At 38.6% G+C, this 25,253-nt stretch overlaps 2 protein-coding genes across 7 annotated transcripts in view; both read right to left on the bottom strand.

The window, feature by feature from the left end:
- Positions 1–1,460: 1,460 nt before the first annotated feature.
- Positions 1,461–12,740, bottom strand: MTRF1L (mitochondrial translation release factor 1 like). The gene is made up of 7 exons (XM_074537716.1): positions 12,241–12,740; positions 10,770–10,849; positions 9,431–9,614; positions 5,838–6,001; positions 4,869–4,986; positions 2,941–3,077; positions 1,461–2,342 (listed from the first exon to the last, which is right to left on the bottom strand). Exons 1-7 carry the CDS (start codon positions 12,521–12,523, stop codon positions 2,127–2,129), a joined length of 1,182 nt encoding a protein of 393 aa, XP_074393817.1. The 5' UTR covers positions 12,524–12,740; the 3' UTR covers positions 1,461–2,126.
- Positions 12,741–18,091: 5,351 nt separating this feature from the next.
- Positions 18,092–25,253, bottom strand: part of RGS17 (regulator of G protein signaling 17) — a 68,104-nt gene continuing 60,942 nt past the window's right edge. For 4 of the 6 annotated variants that reach the window (XM_074537712.1, XM_074537710.1, XM_074537714.1 and 1 more), the window contains 3 exons: positions 24,417–24,506; positions 22,319–22,553; positions 18,092–19,262 (listed from right to left, as the gene is read on the bottom strand). In XM_074537712.1, the coding sequence (XP_074393813.1) occupies positions 19,074–19,262; positions 22,319–22,553; positions 24,417–24,506 (514 nt within the window). In that variant the 3' untranslated portion in view covers positions 18,092–19,073. The remainder of the gene's footprint in view (positions 19,263–22,318; positions 22,554–24,416; positions 24,507–25,253) is intronic. The other 2 variants (XM_074537713.1, XM_074537715.1) reach the window with 1 other exon arrangement.

Genomic DNA, 25,253 nt, shown 5'->3' with positions numbered 1-25,253 from the left:
TCCCGCGCTCGGCCCCGCACCGCTCCCGGTGCCGGAGGAACCGCGTCCCGCCTCCGACACGGGCCCGAGCGCAGCCTGGCGCCCAGCTACGTCTGCGTCTCCTTGTTTAAATGGACGCGCTCGGGATCTCCACGTCGCCCCGAACGCGCAAAGCTCCTCTACCGGGAAAGGATTCTCTCCCGCACTGGAGATATTCAAGAACTGCCCGGATGCAATCCTGTACCATGTGCTCTAGGATGACCAGGCTCAAGGAGGGATGTTGGACTGCATTACCCACTGTTGTCCCTTCCAACGTGACTCATTCTGTGATTCAAGTCTGGCAGAGGATCCGGGCTACCCCCCAGAAAAGAATTTATTTTATATGACCAACGCTACCAGTGGTTGCAGAGAGAGCAGGAGCACTCTGACTAGGCTGACTGGACACCAGTGCAGGAATCCCCACCACTGCTGGAAAAGTAATCTGCTCATAGCTTAAGGAGATTGCATCTGCAGACACAACATCTCTTGCATTAAAATTAATACAGAGCAAGCGAGGGACTTCAAGTCTTTACATAGTACAGCTTGACATGACAGGCCAGGGGCAGTGAAATCCCCCCTATGTAAAGCACTATGTACACCAGGTTTGGAATGCCTCTGTCAGCCTCCTGCCAGAGCTATGTGATGTCTGTTTTTTCTCACACTGATCAGAGCCTTGGCACTCGCAAGGCAACAATACATTCAGTGTTTGTTCAAAAGCTAGATGAGAATACGGAGGCAGGATCTGGCCAGACAGGTTACAGGCCCGAAGATCAGGGAAGGTCTAGGGTGACAAAGACCTAAACAATTATCTAAGTCTCATGCTAAAGTCCAGTGTGCAGACCTGGCCAATGGCCCTTATTTGTTGGGAAGAATACGAAACTCAACAGCAAACTCCATCTATCACTTGGCATAAGAAGGCCTGGCTTTAAGTCACATCCATAGGACTGCCACAAGTGCTCTCCAGTGATCCATTTACACTACTGATCTGGTTAGAATGAAGACCTCAGTCCCAGTTTCTGCTCCAATAGGCAACTAATTATTTTACACAAAAATTGAGTCAGTGTTTCTTTTTACTTTTTTTATGTGCCAGTTTGGAGTTATAAAACTGCTAGTAAATACAGACTTAGTACTCATGCTTATCAGAAGAAAATATGTATGCCTCATCTTACGCACACAGACGCTCCTTCATCTGAAGTTAATGAATGCATCTTAATTTAAAAGACTTGGAACTTAATCATAGTTACTATGCAGTGTTTGCTAGAAAAAAAGAAGATAAATCAAATCAAATGCATCAAATGTTGTAAAATGCTGTTAAATACAGACAAAACCAGTAAGTGCTGGTCATAGCACATAACTTTCAGAAGATCAATAACTTGGACATTCCATTAAAACCATAAAGGAGACACTGAAGTCAACTGGATACTAAAATATCAGTCAAACAATATTGTAACAATTACTTTTATTTTTGACTTGAGAACAGAAACATTTGTTCCAAAACCAATTCATATGATTCCTCACTTGGCTTCCATGGCTTTTTTTTCCTCCAACAAGGGATATTCCTAAACTTGTTTTGTATTTATAAATAAGGGCCAGAAGGACTTGAAAACATGACAGCGATACACTTTGACTCCCTTTCCCATGATACATGTAAATGATTAATGAATATGTGGATAGATAGAGTGGGATAATTTATTTATCACTTTTTTCCAATCACTCAAACAAAATAGGATTTTTTTGTTCTCCCAAGTAAGCCATTTCACACTGCTGTGTGATGGTTAAGCCATAGTTTAAATGAAAACAGGAACTAGAAATAATTCCTTTTTTAATGCATGCATACCTTTTGAATCAGTTCTCAGTAGAAGTTAAAAACTGCTGTTACTTCTGGTGCAGTCAAATAAACTTTTCACAAGGACTACTGCAGCAATAATGTCTCATATGAAGATAACAAAGTCTTCTATCCAGCAAGTAAGAAAAATGTTTCATGAGGACACAAGTTGTGATGTTTTTCATGATCTGAAAACAAGTTCCATTTTCTGGGTGGTGCTCTGAGAAGATTCTTTGCAGACCAAGGTCTACATCTGTTGTAATGGCCTGAGAAAGAACCACATTCAGGAAGAATTATTTTTATCATTTTCTGAAATAATTTCCATTAGAGATTCATAATCAGCATATTCTCTCAGAGTTTGTATCATTTCATCTAGCATTTCTTCCCCTAACATGAAAGACTCAACATGATGCACTGATCTGCTTATTCTGTGGTCTGTAATCCGGTCCTGTGGAAAGTTGTATGTTCTGATCTTCTCTGATCTTCCTTTAGTCCCAATCTGTTAAACAAGAAGAATCAGTTTATCATCATCTTAAAAAAATGGTGAAATAGTGATTAGGCATACAAAGCAAAAGGTTTCTCTTCCTCACATGCCTACACAAAATTTGTTATAGTTTCATAGTACTCAGATCACTTCTACAGCTGCAGTAATTGTTCTCAAACATGTAAAAGAACAATTTTACTGCATCATTTTCTAATACTATTCTGGTTCTTCATGCTGCAATCCAGTTCATTTCACTGGATCTCTAGGATTTACCTACTACTGAAATTTTAAGTCTGGCTAATGTATGGCCTTTACTGCTGCAGTAAAAGGCAATGCTGTTGTTCAGAGAGCTTGGGGACTCCACAAATTTTGTTCTCCAGAGTGGCCTAGTGGAAGGCATCTCTTCCCATGGTAGGAGGGTTGGAGCTAGATTGTTTTTAAGGTCCCTGCCAATCCAAACCATTCTGTGATTCTTTGACTTTTTTTGCCTCATGTAAGTCCTTCCTGGGCTTCTGCTGCTCTGTATTTCCATTTAGTACTTGCTGTTCAACAAAGGTGTTACCCCAAAGACATATGCTTGTACAGAATTAGATCACAACTAAATGAAACTTACTTGAATCTTTCGAGCATAGTTTCTCTTTCTGGTTTCTTCTTCTAGTTTGGCGTTGTATAGCTTAGCACATAGCATTTGCATAGCCTTCTCTTTGTTTCTAATTTGGGATCTTTCTTGCTGACATTCAGCCACAATCCCTGTCAAAAATATCGTGACATTTAACATTTAAGATTAACACATACTAAAAGAGCTCTGCAATTTCTGGAAGATTTTTTATATGTTATATTAGGCTGTTACATTTGGACTGGGAATGTAGAAGTCCAGGTTTATTAATGAGTAATGATACATTTTGGGAGAGACGTGTAGGCTGAGTTGTACAGGTGCTTTAAGCCATAAAACAAAAAATTTAATTCAGTGGAAATTTATTTCACTTGGACAACAGAGGGATAGTGAAATAAAAGACATGTGATATGATCTGACTTATAAAAAGACACCTTCATTACTTGTAAACTTTGGCCACAGTTCCAGGAAATGTAGAATTGAAGGAACAGTAAAATACATAAGATAGTGAGTGTTTAGCATGTGATCAGAATATAAAAAAAGTGGGCACTATTTTATTTAAAAAAATAGAAGGGTGTGCTTTCTCATCTCAAGACACACAATTAAAGGTAAAAAATTAAAAGCCCAAAAAAGGTGCAGGAAGAAGAAACATAGTACAAGCTCAGTTGTTATTTGGATTTATTAAGTAGCTCTGGTAATATTAGAGGATGGTTTTATAAGATCACATAGTATTACTTTCTGAAAGACTTATTTATAAACAACATTTTGGATCACAGTGACGGTTTATAAAAAGATTTAGGATGAGAGAAGTAGAAGAAGCAACAGGACAATTTTAAGGGAAGAGAGATCAGAGAAATGAAAAGGGGAAAGATGGAAGAGGAAAAACTCTGGAGCTAATGTGAGGTATAAACCCCCCTATTAACTGTGTATAAGTGCAAAAAAATTGCAATACGCTTTAAAATTTCTATAACACACCCTAATAACTGCCATCAGCAAAAACAAATATCTGGTTTTTAGTTTGCTGTGTTTTTATCCAAACAGGCAATGCAAAACATTTTTAATCTGGGGAATCTTTTTGTCGCTATATAGTGAACAGAATTTTAACCTCCCACTGCTTGCCTTCTGTTTTACTAGAGTGATGCAAAAAGTGCAGAATGGATCGATGTTTTAAACAGATACAACAAAATGAGTAGCAAAAATCTGGATACATGAAGATAAAGAGGGTTTGGGATTACCCTGAAACCATGTAAAGCCTGACGAATGTTTGTGGTAGAGAAGAGGAAATGTTATAATGCAAAGAAAGTCAAGAAGGCTGTTGTGAATTGCTCAAATGGAAGTAAAAGACTTAGGAATGGCAATAAAAAGCCCCCATGCAAAGCTAAAATCAGGCAGTATTTGAGGGTGTATCTTATCCCTGCTATGTTTCCTAACCTGAGCCAGAGGGACGGGCCTCTTAATTATGTGTGTCATCTACGGGAAAGGAGCCAGCAGACAAATGGGAGCTGGCATTCTGAGTAGACTCTGCAATTAAAAGTAATGTTTTAATATGAAAATAGCACAACTCTCTTTTGGAGACTAGTCAAGAAAATTCAGATCATTAGATTTCAACCTACTTGAATTTTTTGGTGTAATTTTCAATATTTGAAAGCTTAAATATAATTTTTTCATAGAAACTGATCTGACTTCTTTTAGAGTGTCTTGTTAATTGCAAAATTATAGCTTACCTACTGAAGCCAGTAGTCTTCACTGCTAAAAACTGGAGTGGGCACAAGATGATGCATTTAGACTAGTATGAACAGACATGAAAACTGTGTTAAACCTCTGCTCTACTGTTGCCCAGGTTCAGAAATAAAACCATTGTTTCAGAAGAAATTCTGGTAGCAGTTTTGGAATGTAAATCTTGTACTAAGGAAAGGATGAAGCAGCACCTGTTGGAATGTGAACTATCCGCACAGCACTATCAGTGGTATTGACATGCTGGCCTCCAGCTCCACTAGCTCGCTTTGTTTCTATCCGTAGATCTTTTGGACTAATTTGCAGTCTCATCTGTCATGGGAGACAGAAGAAGAGAAAAAAACTATTTTATGTTGTTTCTATCTAGACAGATATCAAATATGCACAGTCAGTTTATTTCAGACGGCACATTCATGCAAGATCAAACTTCTGAACGCTTACAAGTACTAATTCAAATCCACTTATAAACATATTAAGAAATCTTGGTAATCAGACTGGAATGCATCATGATGGAGACCCAGAAATCAGCCAAATAGTAACTTAATGCATAACCATTGCTTAGCACTAATTTTCCTCTCTTCTGAGAGCTCTGCTGCATTCTCTTCCAGCAGAGTTAACCAATATTTGAGCTTGACTGGATGGTTTTTAAATGAAATGGAAGGCATTCCCTTTTTTGGCTTTGGAGTGGAGCAATAGTCTGTGTGAGGAAGGAGCAAGACAATTTGAAGGAAGATCAGGAAGGAGTAACATCTTTGTCAATCTGCTATGTCAACATGAAACTAAGATCAAAACAAAGCTTTCTTAGCCCATTGCTTTTAAGCAGGCAAATAAAGCAAAAAAGACGTAATCTATGAGCTTGGTAAAATGATTTAGTCTTTTGTTACTTTTCAGAAAATGTAGTTTTCCACAAAGCATTCAAGACCATCACAGGGAATTTTCAAGTCATAGTTAAGTAAACTCTCAGTGACTTTACTGAAATTAGGATTATGAGAAAAGACAGAAATTCTTTACTCCATCCCTTTGATAAAAATAAAATAACAAATATGACCTAATTTAAAATTAAGATTAAAAAAGTCATTATGTCAGAATATCAAGAGAGGCAGAAAACACTTGGTATCAAACGGCTCCTGGTAAATTCTGTTATACTGAAAGATGAATATTACCTCAGTGGGTTGGGGTAATATTGCAACAGTCATTGTGCTGGTGTGAATGCGTCCTTGTTTTTCTGTCTTTGGTACCCGCTGAACACGATGCACTCCTCCTTCAAACTTCATGTATTTGTAAGCCTCAACACCTGCAATACTGGCTACTGCATGTCTTAGGCCACCTTAAATAGAGAAGAAAAACACTTGTAAACCTTTAAGAACTGCTGATACTATGCTGTTATACTTCAAACAATGTATTTACACACCACTGGCATTCGTCTCTTAAAATGATGATTTTACCATTTAAACACTTGGGCAAAATTATGCCAAAAATGCAAAAATAACCTTAAAGCCCTACATATTTACTCACACACTACCTCAAAAAGGAAAGGACTGTCAACATCTCTTTTGTAGAGTGCAATTTCATTTTTTATATACACTTATATAATTTTTTTCTGGAGCAAACAGAACACCGGTTCTTGCACCTCTTACCAATACCTCCAGGCAAACACTTGACAGCAACATCCTACCAGCATTGAACAGTTTGGAACTTGGAAGTCAAGCCCATAGCAATCATGGCCTTGGGACAGAGTTTGTGTCTCTACTACTTTATGATATTCTTGATCTTTGTTGGTGTGCAGTACAAGTGAAGGATCAGAGATGTGATGGCACTATAAATGAACATAACTTTTCACCCATTTTTGTCTTCAATGCAACACAATTCCCAAATCCCACTCTCAGCACAGTGGATAGTGTGCCACCTGAAGACACAGGTGGCCTTCAAGGAGTATTGCTCTTCAAGCCTTGCAATATGAAAGCATAGCTGAGGAGAAGAGGCACATGCTTCTCAGAAATACTGGTTTAAGCTATCTCTCAGACTAAGGAACTCAACCATAGGAACAAGACAACAGCTTTTTAAAAAAGTTAAATGAAGACAACATGGAATCTGAAATTGCCCTGTGGAGCAGGAAAAAGTCACCTGCCAGTCACAGGCCAGGCTGTTCACCTCCATGGACGTGTTAGTTCATTCATAACTTTATTAAAATATATATTGTTTTACAGTCCTGTTGGTGAAAGATTGGAAGAGGCAATTTGGCTTTCAATTTCACATCATTTTTATCCTTCTGCTTTTAGTATTTGTAGTGGCATGTGTGCCTACATGCTTAGAATAAGATGACCAAGAAACTGGTTCACATGACAGGTATTTAGGTCATACTGCTTCAAACTGACTACTACTAACATAGACTTATTAAGAACTGCAGAGAAATCTAATGAAATTTTGACAGACCTTTTATGCTGGCAGACAGGTTATAGACCTGTTAAATGTAGTTAACTCTTGATAACTATGTGTTTGCCCCTTTTATACAAAATGTCCCAATCTATCCTGATGTCTGATTTACTCAGAACAAGGGTATGAATTTGCACTTGTTTTTTATGTGGCATCTTAGATCAGGGAAAAGTCCCACATCTGTGTCTCTGCCTGCCACTACAAGGTGAGAAGCAGTGGATAAATAATGACATGTGATTTGTGCTTCAACACGTGCACTAAATCTTCAACATGCCATTTATGCATAGTGGCATCCCACGGGGTAGGTCAATAGTCATTTAAGAGTGGACTGTAACCTGTATTTTATGGCACCTGGTTCACACATGCTCACCTTCAGATTTCAAATTCAGGAGTTCTCTGAAATAAGGGAGACTGACATTTTAACACAGGACCTTGCTTTTACTCATGTGAATAAAAATGGAATGTGGGTAGGATGTAACAGCCTAGTGTCACCAGCATCCTTAGCCCCATGCTTAGTCAGCACAGCACACTTTGAACCTGAGGGTTCAAATATCCATTTCATTGGCCATGCCATGTATAGTGCCCCTACCTCTCAATTCATCTCCAGCATGTTTAGATAATATGTGGTTACACAAAATCAAAAAATAACCTGCAAGAGGCTGACAAAAGCTAGGACTGCCTTTAGTTTTCCCAAGATTTGCATCCTAAATGTTAATTAAGGTGCATAAGCAAACCCTTAGCAAAACAGACTTTAAAATAAACATATAACCATTTAAAAACTAGCCCTTTACAAGAGAAAATATGGATAGATTTATACTAGGTTCACATATTAGTTCCATTTCCCATTTAAGGCATTAACGAGAATATCTCTGAGGATGTGGGCTCCTTGTCCAAGGATTGAGCTTTCACCAAAAGGGTAGCCAAGCCCAACTCCCTTTTTCTTCTCATCATAGGACTGTAAGCTGAGTCAGATCTGACTTACAACTATTCCATAACAGGGAATTTTCAGCCAAATCAATGGACTGATCCAATTAGTACAGTGGCCTCAAAACTGCAAGAGATGAGAAAGAAAAAGCATACAGCTGGCTGGAAGATGAGACAGACTTTGCTTAAGCTGACCGAAACTTGCTCTGAAGGTGAAGTGTGTGAGACTGCTGGGGCTTACCCAATCCAAGTCTTGCCTCAATGGAAGAGCAACTCTCCTCTCCCCCTAGTATGTGAAAAAAAAAGACCCAGACCCCCAGACCCTTCCTCTTTTCTGTTTACACCCATCTAATGTGTACATTTACTTAAAAAAAAAAAAAGAAATAAACAGATTTCTGTTGGCTTTGAGGGCCGAACTGGTTCAGCTCCTAGCAAAACATATGCCTGGTCATGAGTGGGGATGAACAGCATTTTGTTCCTTCAGTAAGAAGATGCACTCTAATATGAAGCTTCTCATCCCTATCACCAAGTGAACTGTGTAAGTTTACTTGGCACATGAGCTCTTGACAATACAAGAAGTTTATTAATATTAACAAATCTAGATAATAGAAAATAAGGAATTCAAGTGTCGTATTTCTTCAAAGTATATTATTTGAATTATTAGCAGTCCTCTAGAGAGGAGTGAGCCACTCTAGAAGGGAGCCTGAGTTCATGTTCATGGACTTGAAATATGATAATTGCTAAGAACTCTAAAGAAAGATATTAAAACAGTTGACAAATATAACACTTTTAAAAATCAAATTCTAATAAAGATTTTAACAGCTGTTACAGATGAGTTATATCCAAATATCCCATTCCCTTATATTAGAGATGAAATACTATTACAAATAAATTTAAAATGTTTTAGATTAAACTTCAAGAATTTTTTTAATAAAACTGATTCCTCTATGCCAATAGATCCATAATAAAAAACAGATTTTTCAATCTTCCACCAACCTAATCTAGAAACAATAAAACATTAGATACCTAAGCAGAACACTGCAGCCAAATAAAGTTTACATAAACTTTATTTAAAAAAAGCTAAACCAACATATCTGTATCACTTTCTAAATTTCTCCTTCTGCCAAGCACTTGTCTTTCAATAGTTTTAAAATGTAGAAATGAAATTACTGAAAGACAAATTTTCTTTGTAGCACTTTAGTATTTTAATAGTTTTTCTGAAATGGAGTTTCATGCCCAAATACAGAAGCTGAAGAGAATTGTAATCAGACATTCGAACAATATTACATTTCTAAAATTAAGATAGTGCAAATTAGTTTCCTTTACTTTGGAAATTAAAATATCACATGAATGAGTGTTTCAACTTGAATTAGGAAGTTACAGTTTTTTCATTACTGACCTAGTTCACTGGGAAAGTATTCTAATACTTCAAATTTCCACTTTTTATAAGCAGCATATCGTTGATACATATCAAATATCTCCGAGGTGAACAGCATGGCTTCCTGCCCTCCAACTCCAGCAGTTACTTCCATGACAAGATCACTCTCATCTGTTTCTTCTGAAGGAATCAAAAGCAACACTATCTGTGAATACAAAAGCACCCAGCTAAGACTCCTCTCTGACACTGCTGTCCACACCTGTCTGTAACTGATCCAGGCTGTGCTCTCCCACCCTGAGGACAGGCTTCAGCCAGGCAAAGGTGTGCAAGGCTGATGCTGCATTGCAGGGAGGCTCCCTGATTCTGTTCAGGGTCACAGCAGCTACACAGGCCTCTCTTGAGGGTCACAAAGCTTCACAGAAGTTTTTAATCCATCAGGAGCACTGTGAGGATAAACCACAGGATACATGCCTGTTCTTGCAACATAACTGAATCAGAGCCCCCCTTAATTCTATCTCAGTTGCAGAGCTAAGAAGGAAGTTCACAAGCACAGTCCTTCAACAACAACACAAATGTATTATTTATTTATTTTTTTAAAAAGAGCCTCATTTGCAGAAGAAAGATATACCAAAACCAAAAAATGATCAAAATTTTGCAAGCTGAATCAAAATTCTGGATGATTTGAAAATGCTTTTAAATCCTCATCTTTTACTAGCATTGGGTGATGTTTCTTTCCACAGATGAAGACTTCTTTTGGCAGAATCATAAATATTTACAAAAAATATTTATAAAGTGACTGTAGTATTGTTGTTGGAGGAATAAAGCATACAACCACAGCAGCTTCTACGGTTAAGTTGAAACAGTCTGTTTACCTAAGGATTTTTTTTTGTTAGATAACATAGATACTCTGTAAAATTTATACAAAGTAGCAGCCTAACATAGTTACATATTACTACATTTTTTCCAAACCCACCACTGAGTGACACTATGTAAGTTTAACGTTTCCAAGGGCTAAAGAGTTGAATATCCATAAAGATACACCCAGACAAGACAAACTATAGCACCTATTTAAAAAGATACTTTGAAACATTTCCAGGTACAAACAGACACTTGCTTACAGGATGTCTTTATAGAACCTGATTTTTAAATTTTCCTTGGCTGCAAGACACTGCCTGGGGACTATAACTAGCACAGTGGGGAGGAAGAAGAATTTATCACATATATCTTGATGGCAATCATAGAATGGTTTGGGTTGGAAGAGGCCTTAAATATCACCTAGTTCCAACACCCCCAAGAAGACAATTTGGATTTGTTAATTTAAGAATGGCAAGGAAACAAGGGCTTTATAAGGGGATCTAACCTGTTGTTTCAGTTCAGCTATCTCTTCTTCATAGGAAGCAATTTCTGTTTCTGCAAGCTTCCGGAAATCTTCATTCTCATCTGAAATATGTGAGTATGGTTAATCCTCAGAGATATATCAGTGCCATATATCTAAGAAAACCTTTTAAATAAATAACCATATGAATAACTTACTATAAAAAAAACCCAAAAAACACCCAAACCAAAACCATATTACCACACAACCCCTCCTTCCCCCAAAACACTAAAACTGTTAGAAAAACAAATTACTGATATGGTCTGTAAAGAAGATTCTAAGTACCGACTGTTTTCTAATCCTGTGCAGGTATAAGACATGAGAAAAATCTGAAATAAAAGAATTTCTGCTAAAACATGCAAAACTAAAATTCAAACCAACAATAAAAAACAACAATTACTGCGCCGGTGGTCAAACAATAACACACACAGGTTGCACAGATTGGTTGTGAATTTTCATCCTTGTGAAACTTGGAGATACTCAAAACCTAACAGGTGAAATCCTGAGCAACTTGTGGGTGACCTTGCTTGAGCAGGAGGGTGGACTGGTGACATCCACAGGTCCTTCCCACACCAGCCATTCTGTGGCTCTAGAAAAGTATTTTCTGTATTTCAGTGTGGCAAGAACATAAAGGATTTAAAGGGCATAGAGGCTCCAAAATTGGCACTCCTTGTTAAAAGGACTAATACCCCTATCACTGAATGCAAAAATCTGAATACTACAGTTCTAGGGAATACTTAATCATCTAATGAATGTTTATTGATGCTAAAATAGTCCATTCCTACATTTTAGTTTTCTAACTGCTATCAAAACGAAGTTTGATTCTCAGTAAAAAAAAGCAGCCCATTATTTGGCAGAACTAAACGTGCGCAGCTTCTGGCACACAACAAAGTCAAATCACGGTGTGGAGACAGCAGATCCAGGTGCTGACTTGTATGAACTGCCAAAACGGAGAGAGGCAGGCGGCCTGGGCTGTCTTGGCAGGAAGGCAAAGATTGATAAAAACAAACAAAAAAGAAAAAACCTGCACCAAAACTTTATAAGTTTCCTATCCCCGATTAGTTATCTTTGTTTTATATGAAATAGGTTCCAGCATCAGCACTTCCCACGCCGGCGGAAGTACTTTCCCCACTGGAGGGCTGTTTCCTTTGCCCTCGGGGGGCGCCCCGTGCTCCCGGGGGTGACACGTGCGGTGTCACCGGCCCGCCCCGCCCGGGGACACGCGAACCCACCGCGCGCACTCCCGCCATCCCACCGGCAGGTGCGCCGCGCCACGCACCGGACTCCGCCCCCCGCCCCACCCAAGGCCCGCTCGCCCCACCCAAGGCCCGCTCGCCCAATGGCGTCCGCGCATGCAAATAAGCCCCCGCCCTCTGCACGCCGCTCGGAGCCGCTCCCCGGTAACGTGGTGACGTCACGCCCGCGAACCCAGGCGGCCGCGCGCCGCGTCCCGCACCTCGCGCCAGCTCCCGTGTGTCGAGCAGCTCCCGCTCCTTGTCGCGTAGCCGCTGCACGCGCGCCGCCAGCTGCGGCGCCGCCCCGCCCTCGCCCCGCGCGCGCGCCTCCAGCAGGCGGCGCAGGGAGGGCGCGGCGAACAGCTCCTCCAGGCCGGGCCGTGCGCTCAGCCAGCGCCGCGCCGGCAGCCGCCATCCCACCGGCGCCGCCCGGAGGCTCCGAGGGGGCAGCGCGGCTGTTCGGTAGCCCTGCGCCGCGCGGAGAGCCCGCGAGAGCAGCCGCATTTCTGGCTGGGGCCGGAGCGTGGCCGCCCTCCCGTCGCGCGGGCGTCACTGCCGTTCCGGACACGCCCGAACGCGCTTGGCGGCCTCCCTTCCGGATTTCCGGAAGTTGCCGAAGAGACTCGACGCTGGCTTTGGGCGCAGTCGGAAATCATCGGGTCTCCAGTGGCGGAAATGGCCGAAGGGGTTCGGCTTCCCTCGGCTCGCGCTGTCCCGCCTTGGGGCGGGCTCTGATTGGCCAGCGCTGACGGGGCGGGGCGCTCCCTCATGGCCCGGCTGGGCGCCCCGAGCGCCCTCTGCAGGCCCCGGGGTGGCGTGTTAGTCATTCTGAACCAAAAAAAAAAAAAAAAAAAAAAAAAAGAAATCAAAACACTTCAAACCTCATCAAATCCTCTGTACCCTGGCTTATAGCTGGAGTTCTGAACAAAAGCCCCGGGGGTACTGAGGTTTCTACTGGAGCGGTTTAAAGTCTGCGTAGGTAAAAGTGGGGTTGGTGAGGAGTGTGAGCTGCGGCTTTAGATATCTGGGTTACTCTTACAGACCTTCTCCCTTCAGAAGAAATCTTCAGAATTTAAGTATGCTGGGGAGGACCGTGCAAAAATTGTGGAAGGATGTCCCCGTACTGAAAGCAGGTGCAAAATTAAGCATTTAGAGAAAAAGAAATGAATTGTCAGAGGAAGCAGAAAGGGCAATTCTAAGTGCCTTCACATCAGAAATTAGGGGTAAGACTAAACGACAGCCCATTTACACAATACAGATCTGAGTACAATGTTTTGCATGTAAGTTTCCAGTGGGAAATCAGCGAGGATGCAGCCATTTAGGAACTGTGTTCTGGGGTGATCTGGGCAAATCCCTCCTGAAATGCAGACTGAGTGCATATTACCTTGTTTTAGATAACATCATTAGTAAGATTCTTGGCTAAACTCAAAACAGTTTCAAGATTATACTTTATTATAAAAATGTGCAACTATCCATAAAATTTCATTAGGCAGTATTTTGTGTTACAATCATTGGAGGAGTCAGAGTTCTGTCCTTGCCTTCTTTCTGTCCATGTTCATGTCTTACCAGAACCAGGCTATCATATCTTACAACTAAATTATAGTGTTGGAATAACAGTTACTTCCTTATGAAACATTAGTAAATTGTTATTTTCACAAATGCAGTATCAAAAGCAAGAGTAATTATTGAAAACCTAAGTAGTTCTGGTAGTCAGAAAAGAAAACATGGAAGTTTTTGTTCTATGATGGAAATCCAAAGGCCAGTGTGCAAGTTTGTTATTCAAAATATTAGACATTAAAATGAATGGTTAGATAAAAATGTTTTCCTATGATTTTAAGCACACAGCTTTGGACAGGTGTATTGGCAAAATCATTAAAATCATTTAAAGCAATCATTTAAAGTAAAAGTCACACTGAAAGATCTTTTTGGAGAATGTACAGTCTGTGTGAGTTGTCTGGCACTGTTAAAAACCCCTGGCCATCACTTATGAAATCTCACCCACCAAAAGCTTCCTTTGCACCCTTTCCTACTGCCTGCCCATGAAGCTCCTTGAAGTCTTCTTCCAGAAGTATAAAGGAAAAATTATCCAATTTATGCTTTAGCAGACAAAATATTTTGATGTTCTATAACAATGAATAAGCCTCTAACTGCTGTGTGAGCCCAGCTTGTGAAGAGACCTATGGAAAACTCAGAAAACTTAGAGTAAGGGGTAATTTAAGATAAAGCTTTTGAGAAAAAAAAGAAAAAAGTCATCTGAGTCAATGACTGATGGTCAGCCTTTGAATCACCTGAATCATATCCCCGTTTTAAATGAGAAGGATAGATTTCCACAGGGTGAGTTCTTGGATAAAGGAAGGGGCAAAATCAGGCTTTTGGTGTAAAGTTAAAATAATATGCAGCCACTGTTTCTGTCAAGTCTTTGTCCAACTGATTTTGGCACTATTATTGCTTTATTCTTTCATCCCACCATCACTTGTACTATTGGCAGAAATATGCAGGACGTGTTCAAACAGGGCTGATGCTTTGTCACTGCAAATGTACTCAGAATATTGGCGAACAGGATGGGACTTTGGTTGCTGTGTGCGAGTCCCAGGATGTGCTACAGTGCTACTCTTGGGTCCCTTAAAAAGTAACAGCATTATAGGCTGAGAAAATCCCTATTTGGAAGTTGACAGTCATGATTCAGATCAACTTGGAGGAGACATTGCAGCTATCTGCCTATGTGCAACCTTAATTTATTGCTTTCTTGGATTTAAGGGCTCAGGCTCTATTGACTGGGTCAACAATGCCAGGAGCGGGCTTCGACATTGTGGAAATACAGACTTTGCTCCTTGTGGTGTAGAGAGTTGCTAAAATTAGAGACTTTCTTATATCAGCTTTGACTGCTTTTGAATTGGTGTTATGGAACTTCTGCTAAATGGCTTTTGCAACCACTTCCTGCATATGGAAGTTGTGGGTTCCTAACCAGGCTCACAGCATGGTCAGTCCAGCAAGCTGCTCTTACTGAAAAATCCCCACCTGATATTAGATATTGGCTCCTTGCAATTGAGTTTGCTGCCCAGGGAATCAAGTTTAGCGCGAGGTGACATCTTAAACCCTGGCTGTTGAAGCTAGACTGTAGTTCTCCTTTATTTGCTTGATTTAGGCCATAGCCTAGCAGCACTTCAGCATGTTTTTAATTTTAGAAGTAGCTGTTGCTAGCTGAAGTGTGGTTTGTATCCACTTTCTGTTGTCCTGCAAATGAACTAGTGGGCTCCACAGGTACTCACTTGAGTTATGGGCTGGCTGTGGACCTGGAGGTGCTATGACCACATTCCCATATTACCGTGCCGTAGCTGTTTAACCTGCAGCCCAGCCACTTGTGTCACCAACCTGTCACCAACCTGTCTTTTCTCACTCAAACCTTGAGTCTCCTTCACACCACATGTGCCTTCAGGCTAATCTGAATGCTCATGATACTGTCTGTGAGTTTTGCTTCATTCTGAGTGTCCCAAAGTACTTTAATATCATTTATGTGAAAGCTGGCTGTAAACAGCTAAGTTGAACACATGTGTAACACAGTATAGATTGAGTTTCTTTTCAGCCTAAAGGACAGGAAGGTTCAGAAGTATTCTGCTTATTTTTGGCTCTTTGGCATTAGGTTCTATCTGACAGGAATTTAAAACACCAGGCAAAAGTGACAAAAAACATTGCTCACTTTCTGTAGCGCACTTGCCATATACATTCTCATGAAAAACTGAAATACAAGTTAAATACATACTTATTTTATTCCAAGCTATAAATAAGTGTATTTAGGCAGTTTTTCAAAGTGTATTGTACACTGCATGCACAATAAATCAGTTTAATAGCTTGACTTTTTTACAGTTTGTGTTCAAAGAACTGTATGATAGGCAATGAGATCATGTTACTTATTGTCCATTTGGACCACATCCATTTTTGTCATAAATAAATTTGGGAAATCCAAACCAATAAACGAAATGTATATTAAATGTTTTAATGCGAGCACTTGCTCCAAGAAAGAAACTTTACATGCTATGTTCAATTTTTAAATCCTTCTCAACAGAGGATTGTAGACAATAAACTTTTAAACGTGATTTCATTGCAGTATTACACTGAAGATTGGTGTAATATTTTTCAAAATTATGTCACAGTTTCCAAATACAGATTTTGGAACCTTATGCTAGAAATCAAGGTAATATTTTAGGGCCTGCACATCTAGCTTTAAACCTGTCTTGAAAGGATGACTTGTCTGTGTTGACAAGAAGTTCTACCTGTGTGAAATATCTTATAAAGATAGCTTATGACTAGCAGGTCACCATCAAATAGTAACATTAAGAATATTCAAGTCTACATTTGTCAAGACTTATGCATGCAGTTTTGTCTCTTACACATTGCTTAGATGTGTGCACTAAATGTGTTGTGCCTCAAACACCAACAACTTGAAATTACACTATGTAAATATATACATATATGATGCTGTATATGTTTAGTACCAAGTAAATATAACTAGTCAAATGATACTAGACATATGTAGGACCATAGTTAAATTCCAATTAAGAAAAAAGCAAGAAAAAATATTTTTTTCCTAACAGCATTTCACAGTAGAAGGAGGCAGTCCTTTCTCACTGAATTTTCCCCCCTCAGGATTTGTAAACATCATAGCTCGTATTCGATCAGTATCATAATTGAATATTTTATTCATAATGGTAAGTAGCTAACCAACATGAATAAAGTTGTCATAACACGGTAGCACTTTCAGACAAAACAGGTATTTATTAAAAGAAACATTTATAAATATTTTGTCTTGCATTTTAAACTACATTTTCATAAATAACAATATTTAAAAGTGCTGAATACGGTAGGATAGTCAGCAATGCCACTGTAAACAGATTTGTTTTTCCACTTTGCGGATTTTTGTTTTAGATCCCATTTTGTCAAACACTACAACAGTTAAAATATTTGCATAGGGAATAGAGAATAGCCCTTTTAATCATCTCCTGAATTCTATATAAATTACAAAACCAAATCAGTTTAAGAAACAGTTTGTTAAATTGTTCATATATATATATATCCAAAAAAAGCACAGAGGTTTCAAGTAAAAAGAATGACTAAAAAATTCCCCAAGCCTGCTATCTGAAGCATGTTCAATAAATTAAGAAAATGAGAGGTAGTAAAACAAAGGGAAAAAAATAAGCCCCAGAAGAGAAACTAAGACCTGCATGCTCCCAGTTAGGGTGCCACAGCAGACCTGCCTCGGCAGCAGCAGCTCCCGCCAAAGCCGGCACCGGAGGCTGCCCGCAGGGATTAACTGAGGGCTGCGAGCCAACTGCGCTCAGGCCAGATTCCACTCGAGGACACAACTGCAGACCCTGCAGGCCAATCGGATGCGATGGGCTCGTGCCGTGTTCAGTCCTACGCAAGTGAGAAGAACCTTGCCTCTGAAGTCTTAGCATGGTTGTCAGTATTAAATATATATATATACGCACACAAACATTATATATATATATATTTATTTAACAAGTATTCAGAACAATTTCTTGCTGTATCTTTAGCAGTTTATGAGGGATGCTAACACTCATTTTGCTTGTGTATGGTGGGTATGAAGATGGGGTTTTTTTAAGTTCCAAGTCACTGTCTCTTTAAACATCAAAATGTGTCCTGAAACTGGACATTCTTTGATAAAAAGGCCAAGCAAACACCTATTAAAAACACCATGGCAGCCTAGTGATGGGAGTACTGTGCTGCCTTAGCTATGATTAAGGGCTCAGTACAGGAATCTTTACCCAGGAAAGACACCCATTCTGTTTCTCTAGGCATTTTGCTTGGGTAAGATCTGTGGGTTTAGAAGCCCTTGAAGTTTGGTTTATATTACTCTCCAAACCCCTTGTTTTCAAGGAGTTGTTCAAAATCAATGAGGCTAGAAGCTAAGATAAGTCTTCTTTAACCCGCCACCTCATAAAACGTTACTTCATTTAAAAACATTTCTTACCGGATTTAGCTTTCAAAAAAAAATATCTTACAGAACAGATGCAGTTCATCAAAATGTTCTAAAATGCTCTAAAATGCTACATGTAGGCAATCTTTTATTAAATTTCTTTATTCAAAAAACTAAATTATCAAGCTTTTTGTGTTGTTTCTTGTTTCTTTTTTTTTTCTGAAGTACATAACATTATACAACAGTGTTAGAACTGGATAGCCAGTCTTTAATAAATCAATTACAGTATCTGACATCTGAAATGTACATTGAAAATCTTTGTTCTTTTAACAATTAAGCAATATCAGCGCATAGATTGTGTCACCCAGAAATGGATCCCTTTAAGTGATTTGTGCTTTATTTTTCTCCTTTTATTTTTCTTTTTCTTTGACATTGCAAACTCTGTAATGAAAATGCCACAGTTTTGGCAGTGAACAACCAGAGGAATCCTCCGCTTGATTTATTTTAAATAAACAGTGATAAATAGCTCTTTTTCTCTGTACAGAAATATTGGCTTCAAAAAGTCAGTGTATTGTACTCAGTAGAGCATGTAGAGTAATGCTACACCTTAAAAATTGGCTTTTTAGTTAGTGATGTTAAAAAATGCAAGCCTCTTTTTGGTTTGCTGTAATTGTTTCTATATACCATAGGACTGTATTGCACAAAAAAAAAGTTTTTAAATACAGCTATAATTTATATTATTGGATTAAATATTGCAACAACTAAGTGGTAACTGAAGCAGTTTTACCTTGCACATGCAGTGTGAGGATACACAAGGAGATTGTTCATAAAACTACAAATACATAATTGCAATCTTGACTGCAGTAGGGTAAAAGGAGTGTGAAACAAATGTATTTTGGCAAATCCATTGATCCCCTCCCACGCCATCTTGAGCAAGGAGGACCTTGGTAAAAATGTAGACAGAGACTGTAATATGTATTTTTTTTCTTCACAGTAGCCTGAGTAGTGCTAAACTGTAGTTCTCCAGGAACCCAGCTCCAGATGTTATTAAACTAATTTTCTTCCATCCCACCCACCCAAAAAAAAAAAACCCCAAGTTATTTTGTTTGAAAATTAAAACTAAGTTTCAGAAGTAGAGCCTGTAATACTTTCAACAAGAGACTTATAAATCTGAGAGTTCAAAAACCTTGGAAAAGAGTCTCTGTGCATCAAGGTGTATATCTGGAGCTGGGCATCTTCATACATGTGAGGGCTTGGATCCAACAAGTTTCTGTTGATCACTTCTCTCACCCGGGAATCAAGACTAACCTGAAGAAGATGAGCACAGAATAATGAAACAATAACATTGGAAAAGCTGTAATATGTCTCTTTATTTCTCAGGGCTCCATTGAACATGCTGAGTTTATCAGTTACTCAGTAGTGCTCTGTGCTTCTTTCAGAACCATCACACAATTACTGGGTAATGCACTGAGACCATCACCTCTATTTCAGTTTTGACTTGGTCTTTGCATCCCTCTTAAGATCTGTGCAATGAAATGCAGCTGTATAGCAGATTAAATGCAGTGCAACTGCAGTTTTCCAAAACATATTGTTTTACCTTAAAAATAATTTGTATGCATTTAAAAATGTATCTCTGAAATGAATGTTGAATTACCCTCATTCAGAGAGCTGCAGGTTTTTCTCTGAGCATTTATGGTTAAACTTTTTGAAGATTTCTACTCATCATTCTTATCTGGCTGCCCTAGAGATTTTTTTTTCCTGTTTCTTTTTCAGGCACTACATTTGTTCCTTACAAATTACCCAGGGATTTTTATAATTTTTATTGTGTTAATCTCCCCATTATTATTAACTATTTCCATCAGATTTTTTTCTTCTTGTCAGAACTCTTTAACATCTGGTAATTCATACTTTCAGGAGATCATATATCCATATTGAAGTTGTTAGCAAGTTTCAGTTTTAGCTTCTCATTTACTTACCATTTGTGATGAACTCCTGTGCTTAGGCAGGCAGAAAAGGCCATATTATGCTTGGGATGAATGCCCAGATGATTTTAGAATATCCTTTAGAAATTTGAGTGAATGTACAGTTTATCCACAAAATGCTATAAAACCTAGTAAATTAATGCGTTCTGGATTAAATGAAATGGCAGTAGCAGCAAGGCCCACTGGGACAGCAAAGGTTTACTCAGCTAAGAAGAAAAGGGCTAAAAGTAGATAAATGTCAAGAAGAGATCAGTTAAGAAACTGTGATTTACATCAAGGTGCAATCTGAACCCTACGGCTCTGCAACTGTACAAAGATACTCATACTGTCTGAAGGGTTCACTTCAACCTTGATACACAAAGGATGGTAACCAAGATGAAAACTCAGAATATGTTTGGATTTGTGAGCCTGTGCTTTCATACATGGTGAAACAAAGTCTTTGAAAAATGCTGATGTGTTGTCATATAGTATGGTACAGCACTGAGAAGTAAATATACATTTTCATTCTCTCTTCAGATTCTACCAGCTGTAGAATCTGGCACTGTTGTTTTGTTAGCATACTGGAGTATGCTACTGACAGAGCAGACAAGCTGTCTCCTCTAATATTTGCTCTCACTTGGTTGTCAGTCACAAGGCACAGCTATGAGAGACCAGTGGTGCTGCTCAGCCAGTGAGTGTAGGCAGGAGTACAGTACTAAGGCAGTTTTGAGTGGCAGTGTTGCAACCATGTGCCTTCAGAATGTGTTTGAACAGATTTCAAGCCCAAACCATTGCATCTCTACAGCACAGAAAGGACACTAAGATTTAAGCAATTCGCCCCCTGACACCCAGGCACACACATTTATATCAACAAAAACAGTTTGTGCAGCTAATTGGTTCTTCAATATCAAACATAATAGCTGGGATAAAAAAGCCCTCAAATTTGGCAGGATAGTGGGGTTTTGAGCCACTGAGCATAATAAAACTTAATTGCACTCAGAGAATGCAAAAACCAAAATTAATTATGGAACTGTTAATTTGCATTGTATTTTTTCAGTGACTCACTAAAGCCAGATGGCAAAACTAGTTGTAATTACTAAAGGTATTTTTTTGCTAAACAGATGAATACCAAGTATCTGTTTAGAACACTAAGACCTTCTGCCTCAATAACTTCTTTATTGTACCAGTCATGCTAAATATATCAGCTCTTCTGCCAAAAGGTAACATCTGGAAAGGGATGCTTGAATGAACAAGAATTTTTCAGTTCCCATGCTGTTCTAATGCATTGCAAACAGTTCTTTTTTGCCTCCTAAGATTTCCAGTATGGGCAGGAGCAACCGGGTTGATGAGATTTGTATGCATCCAGTGCACCAAGTTTGTGAGTAGCTCTGTTAAACAATGCTTGGTTAGTGTTTGAATTTTAAATGCTGATTTGCCTTAGCTTAAAAAGACAAATGAGCATTCATCACATACCTATATGGTAAAAATATAGAAGAATATTAGAGTAAAAACTTATTATTAGCTCGCTGTATTGGCAATTGTATTTCACTCCAAAGTAAAAGTAGATACTATGGCACAAGAGAAAATAATGGAGCTATAATTCACTTTTGGCTTCATTCATATGAATGAAGTTGCAAATTATTACTGAATGTAGTGAAAAAGTAAAATGTAGAAAGGAAGTTCCACAGTGAGCATAAATTAGCATAATGCCATTGAGTAGAAATTCAAATGCAATGCACAAAGACAAGGCAAAGAAAAGTACATGATGTGGCCTAAGAAAAACTCTATAGTGCTTATATATTTATGTATTTCTTTGTACTATAAAACATGGTTTGATAGGGATGCTTTTTCTTTACTACAGGTGAAGATAATTTTAAAATTTTTCTCTTTCAATTAAAGGGTTGAATAAAATTTTATAAAATTCCCTAGATATTACACATTTCATTAGATAAAATATGTCATCTTCATTCTTGGACTCTCACATAGGAATAACCAGTGGAAATTCAGATTTTCTCCCAGAAAATTGTAGCAGCAGATAAATCTATAAAAATTCTGATTTAAATTCCTTCAGTTTGGTGCTTTTTCTCCAGAAATCAATTTGCATTTGCATTACTTATTTCCTCTCTCTGTCCAACATGTAGCATTACTAAAGAGGCAAACCTATTTCTCAGCTTTCTCTTACTGGAGTTTCTTAAGCCTTATAGAGAACTTGGGTGTGTTGTGGCTGGTAATGCTAAATGGCCCAGTGCCTGCATCTCTACTGTCTCTGTCCCTTCTTTTCCTGATTTAATGCTCATAATAAGACTTTCATCTGACAGACTTTCAGACCCTCACCAGGCAGTCCAGTGTATAACATTCCTGCTGGGATAACAGAAAATGCAAACGCAGCATTTACAGCTTTACCTCTTTTGGTGATAGTATAGAAATGTAATCTTCATATATAAGTCTTGCTTTTTCTTCAATAACTTTCTTGTTCTGTTCCTTCTTTAGATCTTCACATGCAAGCCAGAAAAGCAGGTTCTCTTCACTATACTCCGTTCTAAGAAACTCTCTGAAAAGGTTCCTCCCAGCTGGTGTTTTCATCATCTTGTCAAAATTCTGAGCCCAAGACAAAATTTCATCTGCAGTAGGGTTTTGGCTGCAAAAGAAAATATCATTACAAATATGCTTCTATTTTTGCAACAGTGTTTTCATATATTCATCCAAAAATTCTCCTTTTGACTGCACTTTAATCCAAGGTTTTCACCTTGGACTGAAAAAACTGGAGAGCAAAAAAAAACCTGGAAGCAAAACAACTTCAGCAATAACAGGGGAAATTTGTTTGCTCTTCACTTGTGCATTCATTATCCCAATAGCCCACTAAATGTATTTAATGAGACAAGTACTTGACTTTTTATGAGTTTTCTGCTGGTGTTCTTAGCCAAGTGGCTCAAAGACAAAATCCTACAACAGCACTGAATTCTTGCCTCTGGAGTTAAAGGAGATTCCAGGAAACTGGAAACAGACTCTCTTTCGTGAAGGGTTTAGATGACACCTGATGTCCCTGCCTGCCTCTGATGGTGACTGTACACGATTTGGTTTAGGAGGAACAAGAAAAACAAAAAGCTCTTGGCAGCCAAAAGCATACTAATGAGGCCAAACAAAGTAGTAATTCAGAGAGATTTTAAATTAGCATATTTCTGTGCTTGTACATAAGGGTTGCTAAGCTTCCCTCTGTTTCATGCTATTGACCTGAATGATGATCTTTTGGCATGAAATGTGATGGATTTTGCTGAAAAAACAGGAAAGAGAAGAAATGGGGAAAAGTCCTTATTTCCATTTCCTGAAGGAAACTACATCCTTGCTTTTACCAGTGGATGCACTGGGTAAGTGATCAGAAGACTTACTGGCATCAATTAATGTACCAATGAACAGCTTAAGAACGTAATTCTCCAGTTTACTTAGCAACAATTTTAATATAGCTTCAAACTTAATTTTGAGCACTTGCCCTCTCCTTCCTGATCCAACACAAGAGCTTTACTAACTGTTGTCATTACTGTTTGTGTTATCATGACGCACAATAAGTGACATTTGTCTACATAATTTCTGTTCCAGTCAATTTATCAACTCCTACTCTATATGCAAGGTAGACTGGATGATGGGAAGCTAATAGTGATAAATCACAAATTGTTTAACTGTAAAGTAATTGTAAACTGAATGAAGAAATTTAAACACAGATTTTAAGGTGAACAGTCCTCTCAGGACTTTGCGCTCTCTGCTGAGGACAGTTCAAAGAACCTGCTGAGCTGAATGGGGCTGACAAACAACCTGGGCTCCCTTATTGTCTGTTGGGAAGTTCTTCACTATCGTATTTTGTAGAAATTTATGATATTGTCTTCTCATAAAAGAAGATGATTAGCAATAAAGGCAATGAGTTGTTTGTGTTTTGTTTTTTTCATCATATATGTCCTTTAAAGTTTGAATTTTCTTCTTATATGATTAGAGAACTCAGGTCCCCTGACAGATTACCATTTTCCCCCACATAATAAACATGGGCCCAAGCTTTAGACAGAAGTAGAAGCTCAGACTTTGTGTGTTTAACCTAGTTTGCAAGGTATGTGGCTTTTTTTAAACTCCAGTGAAACCATAGTTCAAGATGCTTTATGAAAGGTAGCCAAATTAAAAATCTGGACTTGTGACTATTATTTTTTCTTCTTTTCTGGAGAGACAGGAAAAAGTGCTCTCACAGGCAGCAGAGGATTCTTACAGAGACCTACATATGGAACTGTCTATGTCTATTTCTCCCCATGGTTCTTTCCCACAAATAAGAAACTGTAAATAAACCTGACGTGTGAATGTCTCTGCTGTCATTTAATTGTCAGGACAGATTTTGCTTCCTTTTGTATAGAATTTTTTTGAGGAAAAGCAATGAAAAGGACATTCCCAAAGAATTAAACCCAAGACAATTCTTGATATTAGTTAAGGACAAAACACTTATTAGATAACAGTTTGATCAACTTACCATTCTTCTATGACCTGGATACTCTCTAGTTTGGTCGTATGTGTTGGCCTTCCTGCATTGTCTCCTCTATCTTCATTCCTAACAGTGAGGCTGCAATGTAGTACAACACTTTATTTTGTCTAGAGAAAGTTAATTTAAAACAATGACTATAGTAATGCAAACTTTTAAAAGATATAGACCAATATAGGGTATCATTTTTAACTCTTGTGTCTAAAATTTTGGAGAAAAGTTTTTATAATGACTTTTCCCCTGAACTATGATGAATATTTATTTACAGTTGCTATTAGCACATGCAGTGTTTTAGAAGCTCACAGTTTATCCTCTGAAAGATGGGCAAATACTTAGAAGTCACTTTTGGAGTGATTTCACTTAGTTAACTGAGAATACTAGGAACAGTATGAGTAGGGGAGATATGAATATCTGAACTGGATATTGATGGGGCTTTGATGCCCCACCAGTTCTGGATAGTTTTTCAGGCTTTATGAATGTTCCCTTTTCTCTCTCCAAGATACAGTGGCAGTAGATGGCTCAGATTCAGAACTTAGCATGTGGCAGCTCCTTATGATTTCCTCTTCTGACCTAAATTTGTTTTCCATTCCAAAAGGTAAAACATACTGGCCTCTGAGCAGAAAGGCATCCATTACCCTCATATTACCATAAGCAAGGAAAAGAAAGGCTTCCTTTATGCAAGGATGTTTTTAATGGCTTTTTGCTTCTTTAACTAGAATCACTTTTTTTTTTGCAAATATCTTTTAAATCAGATTTGCTGTAGTGGTAAAGACTTCCTCTGTGTGTGTTCTCTGTGAATCTTCTGGAATAGGGTATTGCCAGCAAACC

This window comes from Zonotrichia albicollis, chromosome 3, assembly GCF_047830755.1.
Source record: "Zonotrichia albicollis isolate bZonAlb1 chromosome 3, bZonAlb1.hap1, whole genome shotgun sequence".
Taxonomy (NCBI): Eukaryota; Metazoa; Chordata; class Aves; order Passeriformes; family Passerellidae; genus Zonotrichia; species Zonotrichia albicollis.
This window is presented reverse-complemented; position numbering and strand designations above follow the sequence as displayed.

Excerpts from the sequence above, each read along its gene's own strand:
- MTRF1L (XM_074537716.1), bottom strand. The coding sequence starts at position 12,523 with ATGCGGCTGCTCTCGCGGGCTCTCCGCGCGGCGCAGGGCTACCGAACA. Across the intron at positions 4,987-5,837 it reads TATTACCCCAACCCACTGAG|ATGAGACTGCAAATTAGTCC; the intron begins GTAATATTCATC and ends CTCCCATGACAG. Across the intron at positions 3,078-4,868 it reads GATAGTTCACATTCCAACAG|GGATTGTGGCTGAATGTCAG; the intron begins GTGCTGCTTCAT and ends TATTTTTGACAG.